The 13038-nt window shown below is 37.6% G+C and overlaps 1 protein-coding gene across 2 annotated transcripts in view; it reads left to right on the forward strand.

The window, feature by feature from the left end:
* Positions 1-13038, forward strand: part of LOC150075837 (armadillo segment polarity protein-like) — a 120442-nt gene that overhangs the window by 44978 nt on the left and 62426 nt on the right. For both annotated transcript variants that reach the window (XM_090388187.1, XM_090388188.1), the window contains exon 7: positions 11362-11563. In XM_090388187.1, coding sequence (XP_090244313.1) covers positions 11362-11563 — 202 coding nt within the window. The remainder of the gene's footprint in view (positions 1-11361; positions 11564-13038) is intronic.

Genomic DNA, 13038 nt, shown 5'->3' on the forward strand with positions numbered 1-13038 from the left:
CCATTACTGTCATTAACAACCCTGCCAACCTTTGTATCATCTGCAAATTTCTACACTAAGCCTGATATACCTTCATCAATATCATTGATAAATATACAAAACAACAGTGGACCCAACACCGAACCCTGTGGGACTTCATTAATAACATTAGTCCACGAAGAGCAGCACCAATTGATTACCACCCTGTCTTCTCCCACTCAACCATCCTTTTATCCATTGTAGCAATTTATCCTTAATACCATTCTGCTCCAATTTGTACAGTAGTCTTCCATGCGCAACAGTGTCAAAAGCTTTCCTGAAATCCAAGTAAATGATATCAAACATATTTTTTGCATCCAGTTCCTTTGTAACCACATCATTATAACCAATAAGATTTGTCAGACAAGACTTTCCCTTAACAAACCCATTCTGTGTCTGAATTATTGCTGCAGTCTTGTCTAGATGACCCTGCAATGCATCTTTAACAAGTGACTCCATTATTTTACCCGGAACAGAAGTTAAACTAACTGGTCTGTAATTACTCGTGTCACCCTTCGATCCCCCTTTGTGAATTGAGGATACATTTGCACTTCTCCACTCCGTGGGGACCTGCCCTGAGTCCAAGAACGCTCTCATAATTATGGCTAAGGGTTTGCTTAGTTGCTTTGCCACCTCCTTTAATATAACTGGATAGATCCCATCCACCCCAGTTGCCTTTCTTATGTTTAACTTCAACAATTTCTCCTCCACTTTGCTCTCAGTTATTACAAAATCATTAAGCACCCTGCTACAATTTGATAACCTTCTGGCATTTCAAACCTTAATAACTCCTCATGTGTGAATGTAGATGCAAAATACTCATTCAGTTTGTTTGCTATCTGAGCAAGATGGATTATCAATAGTCGAACCATCAATATCAAGTGGACCACTCAGATTCATCCCCTTCTTTTTAGAGTTTATATAAGTAAAGAAATCCTTGCTGTTTTTCTTTGCATCCTTTGCCAAGGATTTCTCGTAATCTGCCTTTGCCTGCCTCACCTCCTTTGTGACTTGATTGCAGACTGGCTTATATCTACCATAGGCTTCTGTGTCGCCTGATAATTTATATTCATCCCATGCATTTTTCTTCTCTGCCACGAGTCTCATTAGTTCATTTGACAACCATTTAGGCCTAAACCCTGAACAATATTTCTTAATAGGTATGAAGGGTATAAGGTCTGAGAAGTATTTAAATTCTGTACAGTGGGACCAACTGATTATGTTACCAACATTAAATTCGAAATAGTATGCATTCAAAGAATTAATCTTGGAAGTTACTAGGCTTTTCATACAAACTAAGAAATATTGTTCAAGGTTTAGGCCTAAATGGATGTGAGATGAAGTAATGAGATGTGGCAGAGAAGAAAAATATGTGGGAAACATATAAATTAATGGGTGACACAGAAGCCTATGATAGATATAAGCTGGTCTGTAACCAAGTCACAAAGGAGGTTAGGCAGTCAATGGCAGATTACGAGAAATCTTCAAAGAAAAACATCAAAGAGTTCTTTACTTATGTAAACTAGAAGGAAGGGGATGAATCAGATTGGTTCACTGGATATTGATGGTTCAACTGTTGATGAATCTGCTCTGGTAGCTAACAAACTAAATGAGTATTTTGCATTTACATTCACACATGAGGAGTTATTCAGGGAGGGGAATGCCAGAGCTGAATTAAACTCTGGCAGTGAGCTAGATGATTTTTTAATAACTGAGAGCAAAGTGGAGGAGAAATTGTTGAAGATAAACATAAAAAAAGCTTTTGGGGTGGATGGGATCTGTCCAGCTATATTAATGGAGGCAGCAAAGGAAGTAAGCAAACCCTTGGCCATAATTATGAGAGCATCCTTGGATTCAGGGGAGGTCCCCACGGACTGGAGATGTGCAAATGTATCCCCAATTCACAAAGGGGTTCAAAGGGCCGTTCCATGGACCTGCTTGTACATAACTTTTTGAAAGATCATGGTAGTGCTAGCGAGGCAAAACTCAACGCCTTTACAAATATCATCAATACTTAGTAAACATGTAGCACTTAAGTTATCCTGTTCCAAGGCCAACCTTACACAATGCATCCCATGTCCAATGAGGATACATGTGAACAAAGATACAATGTCAAACAAGATCATAAGTTCATCTTCACCTATAGACTGTCTTCTTATAAAGTTCACAAATTCCTTGCTATTCCATTGAGACCAATAGTATCGTTTGTGGGTAGTCCCACATATGCCTTATCTGGATTTTTAGCTAGAGTTATTGCTCCTATAGTGGGACGCTCCAGTTTAGTAGTTAAGGATAGCAAGGAATTTGTGAACTTTATAAGAAGCCAGTCTATAGGTGAAGATGAACTTATGATCTCGTTTGACGTTGTATCTTTGTTCACATGTATCCCCATTGGACATGGGGTGCATTGTGTAAGGTTGGCCTTGGAACAGGATGATAACTTAAGTGCTAGATGTTTACTAAGTATTGATGATATTTGTAAAGGCGTTGAGTTTTGCCTTGCTAGCACTACCATGATCTTTCAAAAAGTTATGTACAAGCAGGTCCATGGCACGGTCATGGGTTCCCCCATTAGTGCCATTGTGGCCAATTTGGCAATGGAGGAACTGGAAACCAGGGTGTTTCATCAGTTGGATTTCCCCATGCGCGAGTGGAGGAGATATGTGGACAATACGTTCACCATTTTAAAAAAGGGGAAGGAAGATGAGGTGCTCAATTTACTTAACAGCTTCTCCCCATTTATACAATTCACCTCGGAGGTGGAAAAAGTTGGGTCCCTCCCATTTCTGGATGTCCTGGTTAGCAGAGATGGGTCTAGAATAAAGATAACGATTTATAGAAAGCCTGTGTGCCGTGGCCAGTATGTTCATTACAGCTCGGCACAGGCTTATCATCATAAGAATAGTGTAGCCAGGGCGTTGTTGAATAGGGTGAGGACCCACTGTAGTACCCCCGAGGATAAGGAAATGGAAATTTGCAGAGTCACGGCAGATCTCAGGAAGTGTGGGTACCCCCAGAGGGTCTTGAACAAATATATTTCTAGGGTAGAGTCCAATCGCAGGGAGTCGCCTGCCCCTGTGGCTACCGCATACATTCCTTACTATCTGGGCCTTTCAGAACGTATTGTACGGGCACTGCGGGAGTGTCAGACCTGCTGTGTGCAACTTCCAGGACGGAGATTGCACACAGTGGTGTCTCAAGTTAAAGATCCCGTAGCCCAGGACTATACTAGTAGTGTGGTCTATGAGATTAAGTGCCCGGATTGTGAGGAGTGTTATGTGGGGGAGACGGGGCGACATTTAAAAGACCGTCTGGGGGAGCACATGACCGCTATTAAGACTGCTAATTATGCGAGGTTTGCTGTGGCAGAGCATTTCTGGGAGAAGCAGCATCCATTGGATCTCTCCTGAAAATGCGGTCATTACGTACTGTGCCTATGGATTTTGGGAACGCAAGTGGCTCGAGAGCTTGCGAATCGGTTCATCCAGTCGTAATACTATTAACAGGGACAGGGGGACACGTTTACACCCCCTGTTTGAGGCGGTTGTCCTCAGACGGGATGACCAGTTCTGTTTGACACGCTCCCGAGCCACTTCCATTTCCGATGTGCCCGTGGGGAATGCCGACCATGTGTCTGATGGACCACGTGCATGAGTGCCATGGGCCTGCTTCTTAAGGATGTGTCATTGCAGTAATAGTATACTGTTGAAGAAGGAGACAGCAGTCTCCGAAAGCTTCAGGTTTTATCGCTTTTAATCCAGTTTATTTTAGATAATTTTATTGCTTCGTTATTTTTAACTATATTTTTAATGTTTATATCGTAGTTTATTTTATTGTAATTTATTGTAATATTTTAGTCTTCCGATAGTGTTTCCATTATATTTTATTTCTGTATATTTTATTATTATTATTTTTATAGTAAATTTTTAATTCCTTGGCTGATGTTTGTCTTTAATTATTGCAGTAAGTTAAATATATTAGATTAATACAAGGAAAAATGGAGTATGAGTGAGGTTAGGCAAATCCTTAATATTTTGAGCAAGGAGAAGGCCTGTTCTTAATGAAGAACAGGCCTTCTCCTGTAAAAAAGACCTTAATTGAGAGGACTGAATGGGGCAGAAGTAAAAGTGTGAGCCTCACTGAATCTGGAAATCACTTTGCAGTGCCATCGTGTAGAAATGTTTTGCAATGCTCAAATTTAGGCGTGACCAATTTGAGTTAAATAAATTGCCTGTGAGAATTGATAATAGAAATAAGGATAAAATTAAATTAAAGAACGAAATCTAAGCAAAAAGCAAATAATTAAAAAAAATTGCAAGTAGAACAACAAAATATAATAGCACAACTGTATTGAATTACACAAAGAGAAGGGTGCACACATATGTGTGTGTATTAGATTCTTTATTTCTTGTGCCATATAAGGTGAAAGGAATAGAAAGAACAAGAAAAGTTAGTCCTTGTTCTCTACCCCCCTCACGAGTAATCAAATAATTTGGAGGGCTGAAAATATGACAATGATTATTAATACTAATAGTGGCATATGATACTAGGAAGCAAGCTTATAGAGCAACAGCAAAAAAAAAGCCCACATTGTCTGCCCATACCCCCTCTAATAATTTATATAATCTACTGCAAAGTTCCACAACACCAAGCCCTTGGGGTAGCACAGTTGGTAGAATCACCATCCTCCCCACACCAGCTGGAAAAGACCTGAGTTCAAGTCATGGTGATGACATGAGGAATTTTTTATGTGCCTTTTTTCACAACATGGCTGAGTTAATCGGTCTCAAGTTAGGTTAGCATGGTTTTCCCTCCCGGAAACTCAGGTGTTTCATCCAGCATACAGAAAATGGACCACAGAAGACATGCAATTTACAGACAGTATACACGGAGCAATATGGCCTTAGTTGCTGATGCTCCTAAAACCCTACTACAACAACCACAACACACCAGATGGAAGTTTGTTCCAACAATTGATGACTGCCTGGCTGAAAGTTAATTTTTGCTCATCTTTCCTGCAACTATCCTTTTTTAATTTGAATTTGTCTTCTTATGTGTGTTTTCCATGAAAGAATAAAGGTCTCATCAGCATTTAGTTTACTGAATCCATTAAAAACTTCAAACAATTCATTTAGATCTCCTTGCAGGTGCCTAGTTTCCAGACACCCCTAAGTTTACCAAAGTGAAGTCTTTCTCAGTAAGCATACCCTTTTTTGCCACTGATTAATCTTGTTGCTCTTCTCTGTACCTGTTCAAACAGAACCACATCCTTCTTAAAATGAAGCTTCGAGACTATGCAGTACTTAAAATGCGGCCCAATTGCCTTATACAACCAGTTAATCACTACATTATACCTGCTGCCAAAATTCTTGCATATTATTGACAGAATACTACTAATATTAATTTTAAAAATAATGTTGCTATTTATTTATTAGGGATTCAGTGGTTCCCTCCCCCTGCATAAAGCTGTTTCAATGGCTAGTATTATTTAAAGGAAAAAAATAAATGCCATATTTCATTTGTTCCTTCTGTCTCTTGACAAAAGTCCCTTTTGCCAAAAACAGAAATTCACTAAGTTAATGGAAAGAAAAGAAAACCATTTATTCCAGACTTTTAAAATTAGTCCAAAATTGATTTTGCATAATCTCAGCTTTTTTCCAGGTGAGACAATTTTCTCAGAAGAGGTGCAGACAATTTCTGAAAACATAGCAGGTTGGCAAATGGCAAAATGTCCAAAATGATGTTTTTTTTAATCTAATATATGATGTTTGAATATATATTTTTTTAAAAACTTGTATAGTATTTTTATTGTTTGTGTTCTTTAGTCTCTCATTCTGCTGTGGTTTCCATTTATGACACTTTTGTAATTTAATGTGTAATTTTATTATAATGTTTTATGTTTTTTATTTATTCATGCATTAATTACAGTTTATAAAGAAATAAAATAAAAACATTGAATCTTTCATGTATTATCAAATTCAGAAAATCAAAAGTATTGTAGGCCGACAAAATGATCATGTTTTTTGATTGAAATCTAAAAATATATTGAAACGAATTGTTCAATCAATAAATTGAATACACAAAGGTTGATCTTTTGGGGGAGGGAGAGGTAATGACAAATTATACACTATTCTTGTTTATAATAATACTATAAAGAAAATATTTGTGAAGATATTTTGTACTATTAGTATTACTTATACTGTTACTGAAAAAAAAAAAAAAAAAAAAGGCTTGGGAATACCTAAATGGATTCCTAAGGGTCTTCCATGCGCAACAGTGTCAAAAGCTTTCCTGAAATCCAAATATATGATATCAAAATTATTTTTTTGGATCCAGTTTCTTTGTAACCACATCATAATATCCTATCAAATTTGTCAGACAAGACTTTCCCTTAACAAACCCATGCTGTGTCTGAATTATTAGCATTAGCATTAGTAGAGGCATTTGATGCAAGAAAGCAAGCTTATGCAGCATCAGCCAAAAAAAAAAAAAGAAAAACCACTTCCACTTCACCCCTCTGTTCGTTCAAAATACCTGTCCAGCTGAGCCTTAAACTTATTTAGGCTATCAACCTCCACCACAAGGGATGGAAGTCTGTTCCACCAACCAACCACCCGCGGGCTAAAGGCAAATTTCCGCACGTCTATCCTACATCTGTCTTTCCTCAATTTGAATTTATGCCCTCTCAGGTGATTTTTCTGAGCTAGAGGAAGAATCCCATCAGCATTGAGCATGCTTAAACCATTCAAGGCTTTATACACCTCTATCAGATCACCTCGCTGGTGCCTAGTCTCCAGACACTGTAATTTGCAAAACTTAAGCCTTTCTTCGTAAGAGCACCCCTTTGTTGCATTCACTAATCTTGTTGCCCTTCTCTGTACTCGTTCCAGCAGCTCTACATCCTTCTTGAAATGAGGCCTCCAGACCTGTATACAGTACTCTAGGTGTGGCCTGACCATTGCCTTATACAATGGAATAATCACCTCCTTATCCCTGCTGGAAAAATTCCTGTATATCATTGACAATACTCCATGAGCTACTCTTGCAGCTCGTCTGCACTGCTCAGAGAACTTCATATCTGCCTGCACAACCACCCCCAAGTCCCTTTCATTCTCTACCACTGTCAGTGTAGTACCACAGAGTTGATACGTTGCTCTGGGGTTGCTGTTTCCCATGTGTAGTACTTTACATTTGTCAATGTTAAACTTCATTTGCCACCTCTCAGCCCATCTGCTCAACCTTTCCAGATCCTGTTGCAGCAGCATAGTGTCAGTAGTGTCCTTGACAACCCTGCCAACCTTCGTATCGTCTGCAAAGTTGGACATTAAGCTTGATATACCATCATCAATATCATTTATAAATACAGAAAACAATAATGGACCCAACACTGAGCCCTGAGGGACTCTACTAATAACATTAGTCCACGATGAGCAGTGTCCATTGATTACCACTGTCTGTCTTCTCCCCCTCAACCACCCCTTTATCCATAGCAGCAATTTGCCTCCAATGTCACACTGCTCCAATTTGTGTAGCAGTCTTCCATGTGCAACAGTATCAAAAGCCTTTCTAAGATCCAAGTATATAATATCAAAGTTATTCCTTGCATCCAGTTCTTTTGTGACTGCATCATAGTATCCAATCAAGTTGGTCAGGCAAGACTTCTCCTTAACAAAACCATGCTGTGTCTGAGCTATAACTGAAGTCTTGTCTAAATGATCCTGCAGTGCTTCTTTAACCAGTGCCTCCATTAATGCTCAACCTTTCCTGGAACAGAAGTTAAGCTCACAGGTCTATAATTACTTGTGTCAGCCTTTGATCCTCCTTTGTGAATTGGGATCACATTTGCACATTTCCAGTCTATGGGTACCTCCCCTGAGTCCAAGGAAGCTCTCATAATTATGGCTAAGGGTTTGCTTACTTCCTTTGCTGCCTCCTTCAATATAACTGGATAGATCCTATCCACCCCGGGTGCCTTTCTTGTGTTTATCTTCAACAGTTTCTCCTCCACTTTACTTCCAGTTATTTCAAGATTCTGTAGCTTACTGCTAGAGTTGGATACACCTTTGGCATTCCCCCTCGCTGAATAACTCCTCATGTGTTAATGTCGATGCAAAATATTCATTTAGTTTGTTAGCTACCTGAGCAGGATCATCAACAGTTGACCCATCAATATCAAGTGGACCAATCTGATTCATCCCCTTCCTTCTAGAGTTTACATAAGTAAAGAACTCTTTGCTGTTTTCTTTGCATCCCTTGCCAAGGATTTCTCGTAATCTGCCTTCGCCTGCCTAACCTCCTTTGTAACTTGGTTGCCTATCAACTTGTATCTATCATAGGCTTCTGTGTCATGTGTTAATTTGTAAGTATCCCATGCATTTTTCTTCTCTGCCATATGCCTCATTAGTTCATCTGACATCCATTTTGGCCTAAACCATGAACAATATTTCTTAGTTGGTATGTAAAGCCTAGTAGCTTCCAAGATAAGTTCTTTGAATGCTTCCCATTTTGAATTTGCTGTTGGTAACATCATCAGTTGGTCCCACTGTATAGAATTTAAATACTGTCTCAGTCCATCGTAGTCGCCTTTACGGAAACAATAATACTTAGGGGTTGCTGTTTCCCATGTGTAGTACTTTACATTTGTCAATGTTAAACTTCATTTGCCACCTCTCAGCCCATCTGCTCAACCTTTCCAGATCCTCTTTCCAGATCCTAGTTACCTCTTTGAGTAAATCCCACTTCAGCACACTGTGATCACTGCCACCTAGTGGTTCATTTATCTGCAGATTCTTAATGCATGAAGAATCACTGCTGATAATCAAATCAAGAGTATTACTCCCTCTAGTTGCCTCCCGAACATGCTGATGTAGAAAACAATCATCCAATAAATCCACAAAAGCCCTGCTAGTGTGTGAGTAACCAGCCCCCAAATTCCAGTCAATATCTGGGAAATTAAAATCTCCCATTATAAGACTCTCTGATTTACTGGCCCACTCTATTTCCCTGTACAGTTCCTTATTATACTCATCAGAGTCATTAGGCCTATAGCACACTCCTACTCTCAATTTTGATCTCCCAATGCTTATGTCACACCAAACTGACTCAACACTGCACTGTCCAGTGATGTTGACTGGCTTCACTTCCTTGGTTTTTATGTGTTTCTTAACTAATAGCATAACTCCTCCCCCCTTCCTATCCTGTCTATCCTTTCTGTAGACGTTGTACTCCCCAAATTGCAGTTCTGCATCCCTTATATCTGTGTGACACCACGTCTCTGATATCCCAACAATATCTGCCTTTGATGTTTTGAGCAATACCTCAAATTCATCAAATTTATTTACTAAACTCCTAGCATTGGTGTACACGCAAGTATACCTGCACCTGTTTCTATTCTTAGCTACCCTAACACAACCCATGTAAACTGCTCCAGGTGTATACCGCTCCAAGAACAATCGTAGCTGAAAGAGGTATAGAAAGAGATTAATGGTAGCGATGACAGCAAATGACTAAAATGGATTGCTAAATGTGATTCTGCTGTTATCCTAAACAGTCAGACAATTATTCAGTTCATTTTAGTTGGCCTGTAGAATGAACACACTAGTTGTGCTCATTGAGGCAGTAGCATAACTACTATTTGCCTAATACCTAGACCAATGCACTGAGGGGTTTTTTTTGCCATTATTTACATTTGTATCAGGTCACACAATCATTCATTTACAATTTACATGAAACTGCTTATCATTTACCTCAGGCAGGTATTGAATCGGTATTGAATCTTTTGGACATTCAATGACTCAAATTGGTGATTCATTTAAATTCCTCACTCGATGGTCATTGCTGCTGGGTTGAATGATTATTTTGAAGTGACTCAAGTCACTGACTCAATTCACATTTTATGTAATGACTGAACTGAATCAAATCAAAGAAAAAACTTGTTTTTGCCCATCACTAGTAACCATTTTAATATTACCATTTTAAGCAATTGCTATTCTAATATTACCATCTTTCATAAATGACATTTGAAGGGATAGAAGGTATGATGTCCAAATTTGCAGATGACATAACGATTGGTAGTCATTTAATGATCATTGCCAGGCAGTGGTCCATCAGGATGACTTGAACAGACTACAAAGATGGTCAGAGAAGTGGCAGCTATGTTTTAATGCAACTAAATGCAAGGTCTTACGTTTGGAGAATAGTAGCCCCAAAAAAGATTTTACACTTCATGCAGTAGAATTAAAACCAGTGGAGGAACAAAGGGATCTGGGAGTTACAATATGGGTAGATATGAAGTTTTCGGAGCAGGCAGCCAGAAAAACCCATGGTGTCCTGTCAATGATTTATTGAACATTATCCTATAGAGATAGGAAAGTCATAATCCCACTGTATAAGGCAATTATAAGAATACATTTGGAATACTGTGTTAAAGTATGGAGACCTCATCTGAAAAAAGACACTGAGCTTTTTTGCAAGGGTCCAAAGATGGGAAACTTGTATGGTGAGATTGGCAAAAGAGTGACTGTGCATGGAAAGACTCCGATTATGTGGGCTACAGAGCTTGGCAAGCAGGCACCTCACAGATGACCTGATTGATGTTTATAAGTCTCTGAGAGGAGTTAGTAAAATGAATGAAGGTGGACTGTTATGAAGAATTCCAGAACTAAGGGCAATAAAAATCAAATTACAGGGGGAAGAGGTGTAGACTACATTGTAAGAAGTTTTCTTTTAGTCAGTGAGTCATTGATTGCTGGAACAAGTTGGCTTCACAGGTAGTTGAATCTGACAGTTGGAATAAATTCAAAGGTCAACTGGATAGTTACCTATATATTTTCTTACTATCTGTTTTTTCTTTTGAGCCAGTGCAGCAAAAGCCTGTGGCTTCCTTGAACTATATGGTGAAAACTATTACTTATTTAATTCCCTACTAGTGGGGATGGCACTACATGATTTATATATAGCAACATATGTTTTCCATAGATAAGTGCTGTTGATCAGTAGTGCAATACTATAGGTAGCTTGTAGCGATAGCATTTCAACTTGAGTTAGAGTTTAGTATAAGCACATGTTGCAGAATTGAATTTTATTCATAGTATCCCCCTAGATAACAAATATTCATAACTGCTGTATTTTAATTTTTTTTGTAACTCAAACTAGGAATTCAAGATAAAAATAGCTCTATTTTTATAGTCTGTTTTTATTTTGTCTGATATAAACTTGCAGAGTAATCCAAGAAATTGCTTCTTTAAAGAGTAGTATTTTTATTTTATAAAAGTTACTAAATATTTGTATAGAAATATAATCCAATAAGTTCTTATACAAGTATTTGAATTGTTGCTGTTTTAGCTCTCCTGTGGATGCTGTTCTGTTTTATGCTATCACCACTCTTCATAACTTGCTTTCCCATCAGGATGGTTCAAAAATGGCTGTTCGTTTGGCTGGTGGTTTGCAAAAGATGGTGGCACTTCTTCAGCGTGATAATGTGAAATTCCTTGCAATTGTCACAGACTGCTTGCATATCTTAGCATATGGAAACCAAGAAAGCAAAGTAAGCAGAACTGAAAACTTTACTTTTTTAATTGGATTAAAAGTATGATTTTATGAGTGTAAAGTTATTTTTGTTTAATCTTCTAAGTAAATATAATCCAGTATATTTACTTACAGGTGCCATCATAACTAACTTAACTCATTAACCTTGTATCCCTTATAACTAACTTAACCTTATTTCAAAGCATTTTGATTAAATGAAAATGTAAAAAATATAATACAGTTGAACTTGGTTATAATGAGCATGGAAATAAGATTGCAGTTGTAACGAGCAAAAAGCTATAATGATTTTAATTTACTCGTATTGCCATACAATTGCTCACTGTTATAATGAGCATAGTACACGGATATACCGTACAAATTTTGGTAACTATGCAAACATTCTTAATTGCTCTGGTAGTCGAAAAAAACCCAATTCTTGGAATAGACAAAAATGAAAAGGACGACTTAGCTTTTATGACCACCCGCATCGGATTAGCGGCTGGTTTATGACCTTGTCCTTTTGCGGACTATACAATAGTGCATTTGCATTCCACTTGTCGCATTATCCTATTTACAGATTGTCTTGTATTCACTGAACCATAAATTTATGTCGGGACTTCTAAGAATTTTGTCGATGGGACGTATAAGAACTTTGTAAGCATTTCAGGATTTCTAAGAACTTTGTATGCAGATTACTTTACTGTTGTTTTATATAAAATCAGTTAGAAACGAACCTTTCCTTCGGAACCATGTCTACTAACAAAAGAAAGCACCTCTTTATTTGCGAAAAAGTCAAAATTATTGGTGAGTTAGAACGTGGTGCAAAATATCTTGAAGTGTGTAAAAAGTTTCTTTGTCCTTTTCAACAGTAATGATATTGTGGAAGAATAAACTGCTTACATATCGGCACTGGAAAAGAACATAACTGAAAAAAAAAATTAGAAAGTGCAAGGTTACATTACAAACGCTAATTAAACATTGTTTCAATTGTTCACTACACAAAGAAGTGCTGGATTTTCGATAGACGGTCCAATCTTGAAGGCTCAAGCGGAAAAATTTGCTAAAGAATTTGGACACGATTTTGTATGTAACAACAGTTGGTTGGATTGATTTAAAAACCGAATACAAGCATATTAATAATAATAATACGTAGGTATATCTCTCTCTCTAGTATTTCTTTTGTTTTTTGAATCTATCTTTTTATCAAGTTACTGAGAATTAAAAAAAAATAGGAGGTAGATTTAACTCATCACTGATATAGCGAGTAATGGTTATAATGAGGAAATTTTGTCTGTCCCTTGATGCTTGTTATAACCAAGTTTGACTGTAATTTGAAGTGTTATATTTACTAATAATTACTTGAATATTAATATTGAAAATATTAATTACCTGAAGTTCATCTGTTAATGGCTATCATTTTTCAGTATAAATAAGTTGATCACAAAATCTGGTATACCACTGGATAATAGTAAAATTACTGCTTTGCCTTATTGT

This window comes from Mastigoproctus giganteus, chromosome 13, assembly GCF_048544385.1.
Source record: "Mastigoproctus giganteus isolate SK-2022 chromosome 13, ASM4854438v1, whole genome shotgun sequence".
NCBI lineage: Eukaryota > Metazoa > Arthropoda > Arachnida > Uropygi > Thelyphonidae > Mastigoproctus > Mastigoproctus giganteus.